Source organism: Salvelinus sp. IW2-2015, linkage group LG22, assembly GCF_002910315.2.
Source record: "Salvelinus sp. IW2-2015 linkage group LG22, ASM291031v2, whole genome shotgun sequence".
Taxonomy (NCBI): domain Eukaryota; kingdom Metazoa; phylum Chordata; class Actinopteri; order Salmoniformes; family Salmonidae; genus Salvelinus; species Salvelinus sp. IW2-2015.
This window is the reverse complement of record NC_036862.1, coordinates 20253645-20270244: the sequence shown is the minus strand read 5'-3', so window position 1 is coordinate 20270244 and position 16600 is coordinate 20253645. Positions and strand designations below refer to the sequence as shown.

The 16600-nt window shown below is 45.0% G+C and overlaps 1 protein-coding gene across 1 annotated transcript in view; it reads left to right on the top strand.

Annotated features, from left to right (window-relative positions):
- The window catches only part of LOC111949977 (tripartite motif-containing protein 3), a 30760-nt gene extending 15781 nt beyond the window's left edge, over positions 1 to 14979 (top strand). The window contains 16 exon segments of the mRNA XM_023967334.2: positions 2820 to 2998; positions 4521 to 4653; positions 4655 to 4730; positions 5026 to 5057; positions 5718 to 5869; positions 6173 to 6353; positions 6703 to 6873; positions 7049 to 7345; positions 9090 to 9354; positions 11509 to 11612; positions 12204 to 12371; positions 12602 to 12770; positions 13217 to 13276; positions 13491 to 13561; positions 14461 to 14601; positions 14730 to 14979. Coding sequence (XP_023823102.2) covers positions 2853 to 2998; positions 4521 to 4653; positions 4655 to 4730; positions 5026 to 5057; positions 5718 to 5869; positions 6173 to 6353; positions 6703 to 6873; positions 7049 to 7345; positions 9090 to 9354; positions 11509 to 11612; positions 12204 to 12371; positions 12602 to 12770; positions 13217 to 13276; positions 13491 to 13561; positions 14461 to 14601; positions 14730 to 14882 — 2319 coding nt within the window. The 5' untranslated portion in view covers positions 2820 to 2852 and the 3' untranslated portion in view covers positions 14883 to 14979.
- The last annotated feature ends 1621 nt before the right edge of the window (positions 14980 to 16600 follow it).

The window sequence follows — 16600 nt, the reverse complement described above, 5'->3', positions numbered from 1 at the left end:
CTAATATGGTGTGTCTACAGATTGTGAGAGAAAYTGCTGCTTGATTCGTGAATGTGACTTGACCATGTTAGAGCAGTATGGCAATGTACAGTTGTCACTAATAGTTAACACTTCATGGCAGTATGTTGTTGGTGATGTAGGGGTTAATCTGTGTTGTACAGCATGTCATCATCATGGCATCTCTACACTGTTAATCTGTGTTCATATAGACAGTACAGCATGGCATCTCCACACTGTTAATCTGAAGTTGACCCACTGATAAAAATCATTGTAATGCCAGCTCTGGCTTTATGTGCAGATATCCTATCAACATCATTACTGTCTCTAGGTCCACTTCAAACCACTGATATGTCATTTTACTATACCCTAAAAACGTAATATATAAATCAGAGAAACAAATCCCCCAAAAATTGTTAAAAAGTAGTGCACTATAAAGGAAATAGGGTACCATTTTGGGCTCAGCCATGTTCTCTTGTTACCTCTGTGACCTCTCAGTCCAGACTTCTATGTCTGTGGGTTTGAGTGAAAGGGTTCATTTCCTCACACTGGGTGATGAATGTATGACTGCTGCTGGTGGTGTGGATAGTTAGATTGCCTTTAAGCTGAGCCCTCTGGCCCTGTGGCCCTCTGGCCCTGTAGTCGTAATCACATGGATCCATTTGTCTCCCCAGTCATTAAGTCATGAAGCAGTTCAGTAATATTACACTACACACACTATACACACTAATCTAAAAGTAAAATAATGGAATTAAGAAAGATATAAATATTAGATTGAGCAATGTAGTAGTGTCATAGACTAAAATACAGTAGAATAGAATACAGTATATACATATGACATGAGTAAAGCAGTATGTAAACATTATTTAAACATTATTAAAGTGACTAGTGTTCTGTTATTAAAGTGATTCCAAGTCTCTATGCATACCCGTAACCGGGTAGAAGCCGGCTAGTGATGGCTATTTGACAATCTGATGGCCTTGAGATTGAAAAACAGCTTCTATCTCTCGATCCCAGTTTTGATGCACCTGTACTGACCTCGCCTTCTGGATGATAACGGGGTGAACAGGTAGTGGCTCGGGTGGTTGTTGTCATTGAACTTTTTGGCCTTCCTGTGACACCGGGTGCTGTAGGTGTCCTGGAGCAGGTAGTTTGCCCCCAATGATGTGTTGGGCAGATCGCACCACCCCCTGGAGAGCCCTGTGGTTGTGGGCGGTGCGGTTGATACAGCCCGACAGGATGCTCTCAATTGTGCATCTGTAAAAGTTTGTGTGTTTTAGGGGCCAAGCCAAATTTCTTCAGCCTCCTGAGGTTGAAGAGGCGCTGTCTGTGTGGGTGGACCATTTCAGCTTGTCAGTGATGTGTACGCCGAGGAACTTGAAGCTTTTCACCTTCTCCACTGCGGGCCCTTCGATGTGGTTAGGGACGTGCTCCCTCCTTTGTTTCCTGAAGTCCACAATCAGCTCCTTTGTTTTGTTGACATTGAGGGAGAGGTTATTTTCCTGGCACCACTCCACCAGGGCCTCACCTCCTCCCTGTAGGCTGTCTCGTCATTGTTGGTAATCAATCCTACTACTGTTGTGTCATCTGCAAACTTGATGATTGAGTTGGTGTGCATGGCAACGTAGTCATGGGTGAACAGGGAGTACAGGAGGGGGCTGAGCATGCACCCTTGTGGGGCCCCTGTTTTGAGGATCAGCGAAGTGGAGGTGTTGTTTCCTACCTTCACCACATGGGGGGTGACCCGTTAGGAAGTCCAGGACCCATATGCACTGGGCGGGGTTCAGACCCAGGGCCCTGAGCTTAATGACGAGCTTGGAGGGTACTATGGTGTTGAATGCTGAGCTATAGTCGATGACCAGCGTTTTTACGTAGGAATTCCTCTTGTCCAGATGGGATAGGATGGTGTGCAGTGCGATGGCTATTGCATCGTCTGTGGATCTATTGGGGCGGTAAGTAAATTGAAGTGGGTCTAGAGTGTCAGGTAAGGTAGAGGTGCTATGATCGTTAACTAGTCTCTCAAAGCACTTCATGATGACAGAAGTGAGTGCTACGGCGCGATAAGTAATTTAGTTCAATTACCTTTGCAAACCCTTCTATTTCTACAATTTATCTTCTTAAAATGTGATTTTAAGAGCAAACTTTTGTTTTCAGGAATACGATATAGCCCATTTTACTTTGTGGGTGTGGTAACCGTTCTGCCTGTTCGGACGTGTATATGCCCTGTCATTGGCTAGAATAGTCCCACCTGATCTTGCCTCCTCCCTACTGCCTTCCTGCCATTTGTTAACATTTATTTTCATTGTTAGAGTGGCCAATAGAGTATCTGGTCAATATAATGGATCGATCATCTGTGTTTATAGGGATATGGTTGGATAAACTAGGAGAGCACCCTTGACTTTATCTCCTGATGATGATGATGATGATGATGATGATGATGATGATGACGCTGTTTCTGGTCATCAAGTAATTATTCTATACAATGACATGACGCCATCTTACTCCTGTGAAGCCTTGAACTGATAGTGATCCTGTCCTCCTTTCCTATGGTCAGGTGGGGCCTCCTCTTTCTCCATAGTTGCACTATGATTTTCTATTAATTCACTCACTCTGTAATGGATTTAAAGGGAATTAACATGTGTAAGAAAAGGCAATGCTTTCACCAATCCAATGCTTCGACAATCTATGAGGAAAAGTAAGCAAGGATACCCTCCAGGGAAAAGAGTCTGTGTTCGTAACGCAGCTTGTGTGCCAGTGTTCTCAGTGTTCTCAGTGTTCTCAGTGTTCTCAGTGTTCTCACCCGCTCATCTCTCTTTCTTCAGGTGAAAAGGTGCTTGTGCTCCTTCTCCCTGTGAATGTCTGTCGCCATGGCGAAGCGTGAGACGGACAGCACCAGCCCGGTGGTTCGGCAGATAGACAAGCAGTTCCTGGTCTGCAGCATCTGTCTGGACCACTACCACAACCCTAAAGTCCTGCCCTGCCTACACACCTTCTGTGAGAAGTAAGTCTCTACCATACACCCACACCNCCTGGTCTGCAGCATCTGTCTGGACCACTACCACAACCCTAAAGTCCTGCCCTGCCTACACACCTTCTGTGAGAAGTAAGTCTCTACCATACACCCACACCTAACCACTACCACAACCCTGAAGTCCTGCTCTGCCTACGCACCTTCTGTGAGAAGTAAGTCTCTACCATACACCCTATACCAGGGATCATCAACTAAATTCAGCCTCAGGCCGATTTGTTCTTGAGCAGATGATCAGGGGGCCGGAACATAATKACAAATAATCTGTAGACTGCTGATTTGACCGCAAGAAGCCCAAACAGATCTAATATTTGACTAAAACATCATAATTTCAAACCTTGCTTACATTTGTATATGATCACATATCTCTCTATTATGCGTGGGAATACTTTGGAACCGATGTCCAAAATTAAAATCACTTGGAGCTGATTTGCTGGTGTTTTACAGTCTTTTATGTCCAACAATTAAAATGTAAAAAATATGTGCTTTTTGGCTCAGAACTTGGGGGGGGGCAAATACAATCACAGCCAGTTGGGGAACCCTGGCCTACACCCTACACCCTACACCCCAACCACTAACACAACACTAAAATCCTGCTCTGACTACACACCTTCTGTGAGAAGGGATTTGAACCCTACCTCTCCCTAACCTTAACTACTGGCACAACCCCAAGGTTCTGCTGGGGTCTGGTAGATTTTTGTGCACCGTATCTTACTGTGTAGGAGGAAATGAACTCAAATTAATGGTCTTTGCAAAACTACTTTACCAGATGTATTTCTCACTTATTTTAATCTAAGGAAAATGTATTTCCTGCTCTGCAATAGTGAGTTGTTGAACTAGGTCAGGGCATGAGGTAATGTTTGCGAGAGAGAAAGTTATTGCGGCATAAAGTCAAGAGAGTCATGTATGTGTATGCCAGATATTTCCTTATCAGCTTGGCTTCCCAGTGACTTAAGGTGACAGGCAGTCTCCCCAGGCCTGGTGGAGGGAGAGCAGGGTGCATTCTCCTGAGGGTGCCACGCTACTGCTGCTTCACCCATCTCACCACATATTCACATGGGGAGGAGGGGCCACAAGCACCTTTCAGCTAGAGAAAGAGAGAGAGAGGGAGAGCATGAGAAAGAGACTGAGAGAGATGGAGGAAGAGAGAAGGAGAACACAGAGGAGCAGTGAGCATTCTCCTGATGGTGGCACAGTCCACAGTGGTGCTGCCAGCTAGCAGCTCTTTCCAACCCTGCTACTCTCACTTGACAGGAATGCTCTCATCAGCACTCTGCTCTCCATATTGCCTGACACAGCTCACTGACATCTGCCCTGTCTGTTCTGTTCACATCATCTTCTGGAGAGGGCTGCAATGTTGTAAGCTCCTTGACTTGACCCTTTGTATTGGTGCCAATTGGTGAAAGGGTTGACATTTGTCTAAATGTGATGAGCACCATTAACTTGACATGGTTTATAACAAGCCATCCCTGTTGTTCTCTCCTGTCTTTTCCAGATGCCTACAGAACTACATCCCCCCTCAGTCTCTGACACTATCGTGTCCAGTGTGTTCGTCAGACGTCCATCCTGCCAGAGAGGGCGTGGCCGCGCTGCAGAATAACTTCTTCATAACCAACCTGATGGAGGTTGCTGCAGAGGGACCCAGAGTGTTCTCCTCCAGAGGCCTGCAGTGTGCTGGAGTCAGTCAGTGCTGCTGCCGCCTGCCAGCCACTCTCCTGCCCCAACCCAGGGGCAAGGTAGGCTTCTATTACCCCTCTACTGCCCCATCTACCCCTCTACTGCACCCTTCCTGCCCCAACCACGAGGGCAAGGTAGGCTTCTATTACCCCTCTACTGCCCCATCCTCCCTCTACTGCCTCTCCTGCCCCAACCACGAGGGCAAGGTAGGCTTCTATTACCCCTCTACTGCCCCATCTACCCCTCTACTTGCACCTCTCCCTGCCCCAACCACGAGGGCAAGGGTAGCTTCTATTACCCTCTACTGCCCCATCTACCCCTAATGCCCCTCTCCTGCCCCAACCACGAGGGCAAGGTAGGCTTCTATTCCCTTACTGCCCCATCTACCCTCTACTGCCCCTCTCCTGCCCCACCCCGAGGGCAAGGTAGGCTTTCATAACTTCCCCTCTACTGCCCATCTACCCCTCACTGCCCCTTCTCCTGCCCAACCACGAGGGCAGGTAGGCTTCTATTACCCTCTACGCCCTCTGCTGGCCCCAACAAAGTGGGAAAGGTAGGCTTCAGTCTGGCATCTAATTGATGATACATTGGCGTCACTGACTGTTAGAGTGAAACACAACTGATTTTAGATCAGTACCTGTATCCACAAAGCATTTCAAAGTAGGAGGGCTGATCTAGAATCTGTCCATATAATCTGATTCATTATGATCTAAAAGGCAAAACTGATCCTAGATCATCACCCCTACTATGAGACGCTTAGTCGATATGCGCCATGGACTAGCTAAATCAGTACTTATCCAAGTTGAATGAAAAATGTCTGAGGGCCGACCTYGACAGTTTTTTATTGAAGTKAGCGTATTGTTCATAATTGTGGATTCACACCAATTACAAGCACCTAACCATTGAGTAAATGTATCCATGTTTGACCTTGTCACTGTATGAACCTGCCTGGTCTGTGGTGAGTCATCATGTGTGTTGAGCTGTGCTGTGTGTTGCTCCCCTCCGCCCCCTGCAGGTGATGGAGTTCTACTGCGAGTCGTGTGAGACTGCCATGTGTCTGGAGTGTACTGAGGGAGAGCACAGGGAACATGTGACTGTCCCTCTGAGAGATGTCTTGGAGCAACAGAAAGCAGCCCTGAAGACCCAGCTGGATGCCATACGCAACAGGTACTGGATGGTAAACCGGTCTATACTGCTCTGTCTGTAATGATGGACGGTTATAGGGTTGTTAAAGCCCTATTCTGAGTTCATTGACCACTGTGTGTGTACACACTGGATAAGTCTTGGTAAGTACAATGATAAAGTACCAGAGTGCAGTTTTCCAGTCTCTAGGTTTCAGCTTCTAATGGAGGACTGAAGGTCGATGGAAATTGCACACACATTTAGTCAGTTCCTCTGTTCATGCCCGTTGGTTACTTGATCTGACTGTGTGAAGTTGTGACAGTATACTGTTTCCTCTTCCTGTCCCAGGCTGCCCCAGCTGAGGGCTGCGATAGAGCTGGTAGGGGAGATCTCCAAGCGGCTGACTGACAGGAAGAACGAGGCGGTGACAGAGATCAGCAGTACCTTTGAGGAGCTAGAGAGGGCGCTACACCTAAGGAAGACCACCCTCATCACTGACCTGGAGAACATCTGCTGCACCAAGCAGAAGGTACCTGCAACCGGATTAGGTCTGCTGTTCCAAATGACACCCTATTTCCTATTTTAGTGCGCTACTTTTGACCAGGTTCTGTAAGGTTCTGATCAAAAGTAGGGCACTGTATAAGGAATAGGGGGTCATTTGGGACACATTGATGGTCTACCTCTCTCTTACTTCTGTGAATGACTATCTCTCCACTCTCTTTCTCTCTGTCTTACCTCTTTTTCTCCCTCTCTTCACTCTGTTTCTGACTACCTACCTACCATTCTCTCCTCTTCTCCCTGACTTACTACCTCTCCTCCCTGTCTCCAACTATCCCTCCTCCCTCTCTTAGCATCTCTCCTCTTCTCTCTGTCTGTAGGTGCTCCAGGCCCAGCTCTCCTCTCTCCTGCAGGGTAAGGACAACATCCAGAGCTGCAGTAGTTTTACGGAGCAGGCTCTGAGCCATGGCAGTGCTACAGAGGTTCTGCTGGTCCAGAAACAGATGGGAGAGAGGGTCAGCGCCCTGGCCCGACACACCTACCCAGAACAGGTTTGTGGACACGTTTGTTTGTTTCACATATATACATAGATTATATCATCATTGTATATGTACCAAATGGGCCCCGGTCAAATGTAGTGCACTATATAGGGAATAGGTTGCCGTTCGGGACGAAGCCATAAGGATGCTGGTTAAACGTAACAAGCCTTCCCTTGCCCCCTCCCAGCCCCATGAGAACAGCCATCTTGACTGCCAGGTGGAGACAGAGGGTCTTCGTCGTTCCATCCAGAATCTGGGTGTGCTCATCACCACAGGAGCCGTAGGCCACACCTCCGTTGCCACGGGAGAGGGACTACGCCACACCCTGGTTGGCCAGCACACCACCGTCACCGTGACGACCAAGGACAAGGACAGTGAGCTGGTGAAGACGGGCAACGCGGCGCTGCGGGCCGAGATCGTGTCGATGGACGGGGCGGTAACCACGGAGACAGAGGTGGTGGATAATAAGAATGGGACGTATGAGGTGAGGATAATTGTGTATGACATCTAACTTGCAATATATGTATTGTGTAATGTATGTAATGTGCAGTTGAAGTCGGAAGTTTACATACACTTAGGTTGGAGTCATTAACTCATTTTTCAACCACTCCACAAATTTCTAGTTTTGGCAAGTCGGTTAGGACATCTACTTTCTGCATGACACAAGTCATTTTTCCAACAATTGTTTACAGACAAATTATTTCACTTATAATTCACTGTATCACAAAAAAAAATCAGAAAATTATGTCATGGCTTTAGAAGCTTCTGATAGGCTAATTGACATAATTTGAGTCAATTGGAGGTGTACCTGTGGATGTATTTCTAGGCCTACCTTCAAACTCAGTGCATCTTTGCTTGACATCATGGGAAAATCAAAAGAAATCAGTCAAGAAACTCCAAAAAACAATTGTAGACCTCCACAAGTCCTGGTTCATCCTTGGAGGCAATTCCAAACGCCTGAAAGTACCACGTTCATCTGTACAAAACAATAGTACGCAAGTAATAACACCATGGGACCCAGCAGCCGTCATTACCGCGCTCGGGAAGGAGTGCAAAAGTGAAAAGTGCACATCAATCCCAGACAACAGCAAAGGACCTTGTGAAGATGCTGGAGGAAACAGGTACAAAAGTATCTATATCCACAGTAAAACGAGTCCTATATCACATAACCTGAAAGGCCGCTCAGCAAGGAAGAAGCCACTGCTCCAAAACCACCATAACAAAGTCAGACTACGGTTTGCAAACTGCACATGGGGACAAAGATCGTAACTTTTTGGAGAAATGTCCTTGGTCTGAGTGAACAAAATAGAACTGCTTGGGCCATAATGACGCATTACGTTATGTTTGGAGGAAAAAGGGGGAGGCTAGCAAGCCGAAGAACACCATCCCAAACTGTGAAGACGGCGGTGGCGCATCATGTTGTGGAGGTGCTTTGCTGCAGGAGGACTGGTGCACTTCACAAAAAATGCATTCACTCCCCCCCTTTGAGGATGGAAAGATATGTGGATTAATTTGAAGCAACATCTCAAGACTATCAGTCAGGCAGTTAAGCTTTGTCGCAAATGGGTTTCAAATGGACAATGACACAGGCATAACTTCCAAAGTGTTGCAAAAATGCTTAAGACACACAAGGTCCAAGGATATTGCAGTGGCCACCACAAATCCCTGACCTCAATCCATATAGAACACTTTTGTGGGCAGAACTGAAAAAATTGTGTCTGCCGAGCAAGGAGGCCTACAAACAACTGATCGGTTACACCCAGCTCTATTCAGTAGGATGAGGCCAAAAATTCACCCAACTTATATGTGGGAAGCTTGTGGGAAGGCTACCGAAATGTTTGATCGCCAAGTTTTAAACAATTATAAAGGCAAATGCTACCAAATACTAATTGAGTGTATGTAAACTTCTGACCCACTGGGAATGTGATGAAGGAAATAAAAGCTGAAATAAATCATTCTCTCTACTATTATTCTGACATTTCACATTCTTAAAATAAAGTGGTGATCCTAACTGACCTAAAACAGGGATTTTTACTAGGATTAAATGTCAGGAATTGTGAAAAACTGAGTTTAAATGTATTTGGCTAAGGTGTATGTAAACTTCCGACACCTGTATGTATTGTGTCAATTGTTTAATGTACAGTGTTTATTTTGTATACAGCAGGACTGTCTAAGACTATATTCCCCTGGAAGTGCCTGATAAGGTTCTGTTCCATAATATTCTGCAGGTGGGCTATACCATGCGCTCTGAGGGGGAGTTCTCCTTCTCTCTCCTCCTGTACGACCAGCCGGTCAGGGGCAGTCCGTTCCGGCTGCGTGCGGTCAAGCCCTCGGATGTCCTGCAGTCTCCAGACGATGTGAAGAGGAGGGTGAAGAGTCCTAGTGGGACGGGGGGCCACATCAGACAGAAGGCTGTGAGGAGACCCTCCAGTATGTACAGCACCACCAAGAAGAAGGAGAACCCCATCGAGGATGAACTCATCTACAGAGTTGGTGGGTGATGATCAGAGAGACATGTAATACCTATTAATATTAGTCTAACTCTGTGGKACAGCTGCTCATATTGACTTTTTAGTCATTTAGGTGATTATCTTATGACTTAAAAGAAGTGGATTTAACTAAAGTAGGTAAGACAATAACAAGTCATATTGCAAGTAAAAACATTTCAAAAACAGYTTTCTTTGCTACGCTCTTTGATAATCAGTTAAAAAGCCTGCCTGGTACTAAATAAGCCATGGGGAAAGAAGGGAATACTAACACATTGGTTCAATGCTCCTATAATTTCTTTTAAGCACTATTACTGATGAATACATTCACATTTGACTTGTTATTTTACTCTTGTATCCAGAGGCAGTGCATGCAACTGAAGTTGGTACAGTAAGACTAAAGTAAGACCACCACATATCACGATCAAGTTGGACAATAGCTCTCTTAGTTATCTCAAAGTGCAGGCTGCAGGGTACAGACAATGCTGTGGGAAATACTCACACTTTGTTTCACTGCTCCCAGCAATCTTACTGAYGAAGATCTTTTGAGGTCTCTGTGATAACTCGTGACTCTGCTATTTAGCCCTTGGGTCCATGGACACAGACTCTGTGTTCTTATTTCATGTGGTGATGTTGACTCAGGCTTCTCTTACGATGTGTGATGTTTGACTCAGGCTTCTTACTGGATGTGTGATGTTTGACTCAGGCTTCTTACTGGATGTGTGATGTTGACTCAGGCTTCTTACTGGATGTGTGATGTTTGACTCAGGCTTCTTACTGGATGTGTGATGTTTGACTCAGGCTTCTTACTGGATGTGTGATGTTTGACTCAGGCTTCTTACTGGATGTGTGATGTTTGACTCAGGCTTCTTACTGGATGTGTGATGTTTGACTCAGGCTCTTACTGGATTGTGTATGTTTGACTCAGGCTTCTTACTGGATGTGTGATGTTTGACTCAGGCTTCTTACTGGATGTGTGATGTTTGACTCAGGCTTCTTACTGGATGTGTGATGTTTGACTCAGGCTTCTTATGGATGTGTGATGTTTGACTCAGGCTTCTTACTGGATGTGTGATGTTTGACTCAGGCTTCTTACTGGATGTGTGATGTTTGACTCAGGCTTCTTACTGGATGTGTGATGTTGACTCAGACTCAGGCTTCTTACTGGATGTGTGATGTTTGACTCAGGCTTCTTACTGGATGTGTGATGTTTGACTCAGGCTTCTTACTGGATGTTGATGTTGGACTCAGGCTTCTTACTGGATGTGATGTTTGACTCAGGCTTCTTACTGATGTGTGATGTTTGACTCAGGCTTCTTACTGGATGTTGGATGTTTGACTCAGGCTTCTTACTGGATGTGTGATGTTTGACTCAGGCTTCTTACTGGATGTGTGATGTTTGACTCAGGCTTCTTACTGGATGTGTGATGTTTGACTCAGGCTTCTTACTGGATGTGTGATGTTTGACTCAGGCTTCTTAGTGGATGTGTGATGTTTGACTCATTCTTCTTACTGGATGTGTGATGTTTGACTCAGGCTTCTTAGTGGATGTGTGATGTTTGACTCAGGCTTCTTAGGATGTGTGATGTTGACTCAGGCTTCTTAGTGGATGTGTGATGTTTGACTCAGGCTTCTTAGTGGATGTGTGATGTTTGACTCAGGCTTCTTAGTGGATTGTTGATGTTTGACTCAGGCTTCTTCTGGATGTGTGAGTTTGACTCAGGCTTCTTAGTGGATGTGTGATATTTGACTCAGGCTTCTAGTGGATGTGTGATGTTTGACTCAGGCTTCTTACTGGATGTGTGATGTTTGACTCAGGCTTCTTAGTGGATGTGTTGAGTTTGACTCAGGCTTCTTAGTGGATGTGTGATGTTTGACTCAGGCTTCTTAGTGGATGTTGATGTTTGAATCAGGCTTCTTAGGATGGTTGTGATGTTTGACTCAGGCTTCTTAGTGGATGTGTGATGTTTGACTCAGGCTTCTTAGTGGATGTGTGATTTTGACTCAGGCTTCTTACTGGATGTGTGATGTTGACTCAGGCTTCTTAGTGGATGTGTTGATGTTTGACTCATTCTCTTAGTGGATGTGTGATATTGACTCAGGCTTCTTATTGGATGTGTGGTGGTTTGACTCAGTCTTATTGGATGTGTGTATTTGACAGGAACCAGAGGGAGAGATAAAGCAGAGTTTACAAACCTCCAGGGAATCTCCACTTCCAGCAACGGACGCATCGTTGTGGCTGACAGCAACAACCAGTTATATCAGGTGAGACTACAGCCGTACAACCAGTGTATACCGGTGAGACTACAGCCGTACAACCAGTGTATACAGTGAGACTACAGCCGTACAACCAGTGTATACAGGTGAGACTACAGCCGTACAACCAGTGTATACAGGTGAGACTACAGCCGTACAACCAGTGTAACCGGTAGACTACAGCCGTACAACCAGTGTATAACAGGTGAGACTACAGCCGTACAACCAGTGTATACAGGTGAGACTACAGCCGTACAACCAGTGTATACCAGGTGCAGACTACAGCCGTACAACCAGTGTATACAGGTGAGACTACAGCCGTACAACCAGTGTATACAGGTGAGACTACAGCCGTACAACCAGTGAGAGAAAGGTAACCATGTGTATAAGTGACAGCGTGCAGAGTGGAATGAGTGTAAAAATGAATGGATGCAAAGCAGAAAATGTATTAGGGTAAGGCTAAAGTTTCAATCATAGTATCACAGGTCAAACACATATTTCAGGGCAAATCTCAAATGCCACCTTGTTCCTTATTGTCCCTTTTAGAAAAAGGTTCTCAAATCTGTTTCTGAATGTTGTTGCTGCGGTATTCTTATCCAGGTGTTCTCAAACGATGGGGCATTCAAGCTGAGGTTTGGGGTCAGGGGTCGGTCGCCGGGGCAACTGCAGCGCCCCACTGGGGTCACCGTGGATATGAACGGTGACATCATCGTGGCCGACTACGACAACCGCTGGGTCAGCATCTTCTCCTCCGACGGAAAGTTCAAGGTGAGAGGTCATCAGGTCACTCTAGGAGACTGGTCTTGAGAAAGATCTCGAGCTGAAACGTCAACATTAAACAGTCTCTACTATATCCCCTCTCCTTGTATGTTCTATACATACCAGATRCACTGAGCTTTCCCATAGCTGCCCCTTTGATTTGGACGTCAGACTCATCACATCACATCTCTCCCTGTCCATCCCTCTGACCCTCCATTTTCTCCCTTGCTCCCTGACAGAGTAAGATCGGTGCGGGTCGTCTGATGGGCCCTAAGGGCGTGGCGGTGGACAGGAACGGACACATCATCACCGTGGACAACAAGGCCTGCTGCGTGTTCATCTTCCAGGCCAATGGGAAGCTGGTCACCAAGTTTGGAGCCAGGGGGACGTCAGACAGACAGTTCACAGGTAGGGGAGACACTCCTTGCTTGATCTATCTGTGGGTTTGCAGTTTTGGGACTTATTCCACTGTTTGTCACTAGTTTTGGAACAATTCCTGTTCTATTTAACCAGGCAAACCAAAAGAAGCACAGTGCAAGTGAAAGTATTTGACATGTACAGTATACTGTATTTGCACCAGGTCTAGGCACAGCTAGCACTGAGCAACGACACAAACCAATGTACTATACATAATATATGCACTGAGCTTTCCCATAGCTGTCTCTTTGATTTGCACATCAGACAGTTTGCAGGTACTGTGGGGRAAATCTTGTATTCTCCTTGTTTTCACTCTTTGGTCAATGTGATTCTCTTCCATTTCTATAATCTTCCAATGATATGGTTCCACTAGCTACATGGAGAAACCTGTCACTCGTTTCAATCTCATCTCTGACTTTGACCTTTTTATTTTTTAGAAAAAAGTGGTACAAACATTTCACTGGAACCCAAGCTGAGTAAATCTGGCCCTGCATTCAGTAAGTATTGATGTATGGTATAGCAGTCTCTTCATGATACAACTGCCCATTGCCATGTCTTATGTTGTACATTGCTTGGTGTTTCCCTTTGTGGCTAGTGTTTCCACAGTCCTGTTGTGTACAATGTCCTAAAATAGTCTGGAACTTCCTCTACTGCACTGTTATGTTGATGACTCATCTCTCCTTCTCCCCCTCCTTCCCTACCCTACCCTAGGTCCCCACTTTGTGGCGATCAACAACAAAAATGAGATTGTGGTAACAGACTTCCACAATCATTCAGTGAAGGTACATCTCACTATTCTCTCTTTCTGTGTGTGTGTGTGTGTGTGTGTGTGTGTGTGTGTGTGTGTGTGTGTGTGTGTTACTGTAGTCATATCAGGTTGGTTTAAAATGCTTTGACTTCAGGCCTTCAGTGTTCTGTTGTTGCAGCTTTGTGTCACTCCCTCACTGCCATCCTGTAGTTACTGTACGTCACTGTGCCACAGGAAAATGTCCCACTCCCACTGTTGGCTATCTGATGTCAGTTTGAATCATTTCAAATGAAAGGAGTAGAAATCCCCAAACTATGTTATAGTCAATGTTGGATGTGCGTAGTAGACTACCTCTGAACTGTTTAGGTTAGGGTTGTGGTTTAAGGTTGTGCTTGAGGCTAGGGTTAGGGTTAGTGGATGTGGACATGAAGCTAGGGATGTGGTTGAGGTTAGAGTTGAACCTGGGTGTGGACATGAGCGAGGGTTGAGGTAGGGTTGAACCTGGATGTGGACATGAGYTAGGTTTGAGGTTAGAGTTAGGGTTGAACCTGGATGTGAACATGAGCTAGGTTTGAGGTTAGAGTTAGGGTTGAACCTGGATGTGAACATGAGCTGAGGTTGAGGTTAAAGTTGAACATGGATGTGGACATGAGCTAGGGTTGAGGTTAGAGTTGAACATGGATGTGGACATGAGCTAGGGTTGAGATTGAGGCTAGAGTTGAACATGGATGTGGACATGAGCTAGGGTTGAGGTTAGAGTTAGGATTGAACCTGGATGTGAACATGAGCTGAGGTTGAGGTTAGAGTTGAACATGGATGTGGACATGAGCTAGGGTTGAGGTTTGAGTTAGGGTTGAACCTGGATGTGGACATGAGCTAGAGTTGAAGTTTGGACACACTACTTCTGAACAGTTTGAATCCCTTCCCTAATAGGTGTACAGTGCAGACGGGGAGTTCCTGTTTAAGTTTGGTTCCCATGGCGAGGGGAACGGACAGTTCAACGCCCCGACGGGCGTTGCCGTGGATGCCAACGGGAACATCATCGTTGCTGACTGGGGGAACAGCAGAATACAGGTCAGTTAATGATGATCTTGATGACAAGATCAACAAGCAGCCTTAGTCATTATTTTTTGTTTGCCCTTTTGCATTAGATCAAAGTAATGTAACTTATGAGTACAGCTTGTTTTTGTATTATCCTGCAGGTGTTTGATAGTTCCGGGTCGTTCCTGTCCTACATCAACACCACAGCAGACCCTCTCTATGGTCCACAGGGCCTGTCTCTCACCTCTGATGGACACGTGGCTGTGGCTGATTCTGGCAACCACTGCTTCAAGGTTTACCGCTACTTGCAGTAGCCATTGCTTAGGGACGGTAGTGGTAGGCCTGCAACGACGGTCTGTTGCAGGCCTACCACTACCAGGGTATGTCCCAAATGGCCCCCTATTCCCTTCATAGTGCACTACCTATTACAATAAACCCACAGGGCTCTGGTCAAAAGTAGTGCACTATGTAGGGAATAAGTTGCCATTTGGGATGTACCCCAGATCCGGGCCGGACAGACAAACCAACCACAGCCTGACCTGGGTCCCAAAAATAGGTCAAATACTTGAAAGTATTTGAGATGTGCTTGATTTATCTATTTATTTGAGTTTGCACTTTTGGKACTGTTTCAGRCAAACGAAATCAAGTGCAGCGCTTGAAGTATTGGAAAGCATTTGATCTAATAATGTATGTATTTTTGCCCCCAGGTCAGATCACATGTGCTGTCACTGAGCAACGACACAAACCAATGTACTATACATAATATACAGGTGCAATGATCTTTCCMATAGCTGTCCCTTTGATTTGCACATCTGMTCAGCTCCACMTCATCCAGTTAGTGTTCTCTGAACCCCCCAACATCATGAAGTAACAATATAACCCCAGTTTACTCCTCCATGTGGTGTGTTATGGRGTTTACTTTGTCCCAAATGGCACCCTATTCCTTATGTAGTGCACTACGTAGGGAATAGGGTGCAGCCTATGTGTGTAGAGTGTATTTACCTCTTGTTCGGTCATTGACATAAAACTATGAGGAGGTATGAAGTGTGTATATACTGTAACTGATATGAGACCTACACGTCGTTCAGATCAGTGATTGACGTATAATAGAGCCATGTTGTGAAGGAGCTGGTCCCAATGCATGAAGTTGTATCTTTACCTTGTCAGCTCAGACAGGATGACATAACAGTRGAGTTCATGAACTCATCAGTTGTTTCTTCACCATGATAAGTGCAATGAACGATGTGCTTACAGTGAAACCAACCAACGCAAAAGCTTTTTAAACAATTTATTTTTCAGTTATCTATGAACAAACTGACTTAMCCTAAAGCCATCTCACATATAAAAGGTCATCACCATCTGTGCATTGATGTACTTTATATGCATAACTGTATAATGGATCATTATGCAGCTTTATCTGTGCTTTGATTTAAAAACATATCTTTTGGTTATTCCGAGAACAGCATTCCAGCGTTTCTAACTAAGTATGGCAGCTGTCCTAAAGTGTGCTTTTTAAAACAGGAGTTCAGCCAGAGAAGAGATGTCATGATTATTGCATATGTGAGCAGCACAATTATTATAAACTTTTGAAAAAGTACAAAAATGAAAAATGGAATTGCTAATTTATTTTATACACTAGCTCAGCATTTACAAATTATTTTTCTAATTTGTTTTATTTGTATTTTTTTTCGAAATTCACACCTTTGTCATTTGTCTCCATATACAGAAGAAAAACCTAGCCACTTGAGGGGATTTCTCAGTAGAACAAACAGTGCAGATTTAGAATTTGTAAGATTTGATTTGCCAAAAAATAAAGAGACGGTTTTGAAATGTGACAAAAGTTGGAGTACATATTGAAAACCAATACCCATGATTATACTACTTAGTGTTATTGAACATGCAAAACTACATTAGATATTTGACTAACTTATGGTTTTCAATTTTAACAGTCAACAGAATTACCGTTTGTCTTCAGAAGCTGAAACCACAGCTTCAGTGTGTGTTAAAGGACTAGAGCTATGTTTCATTGCCT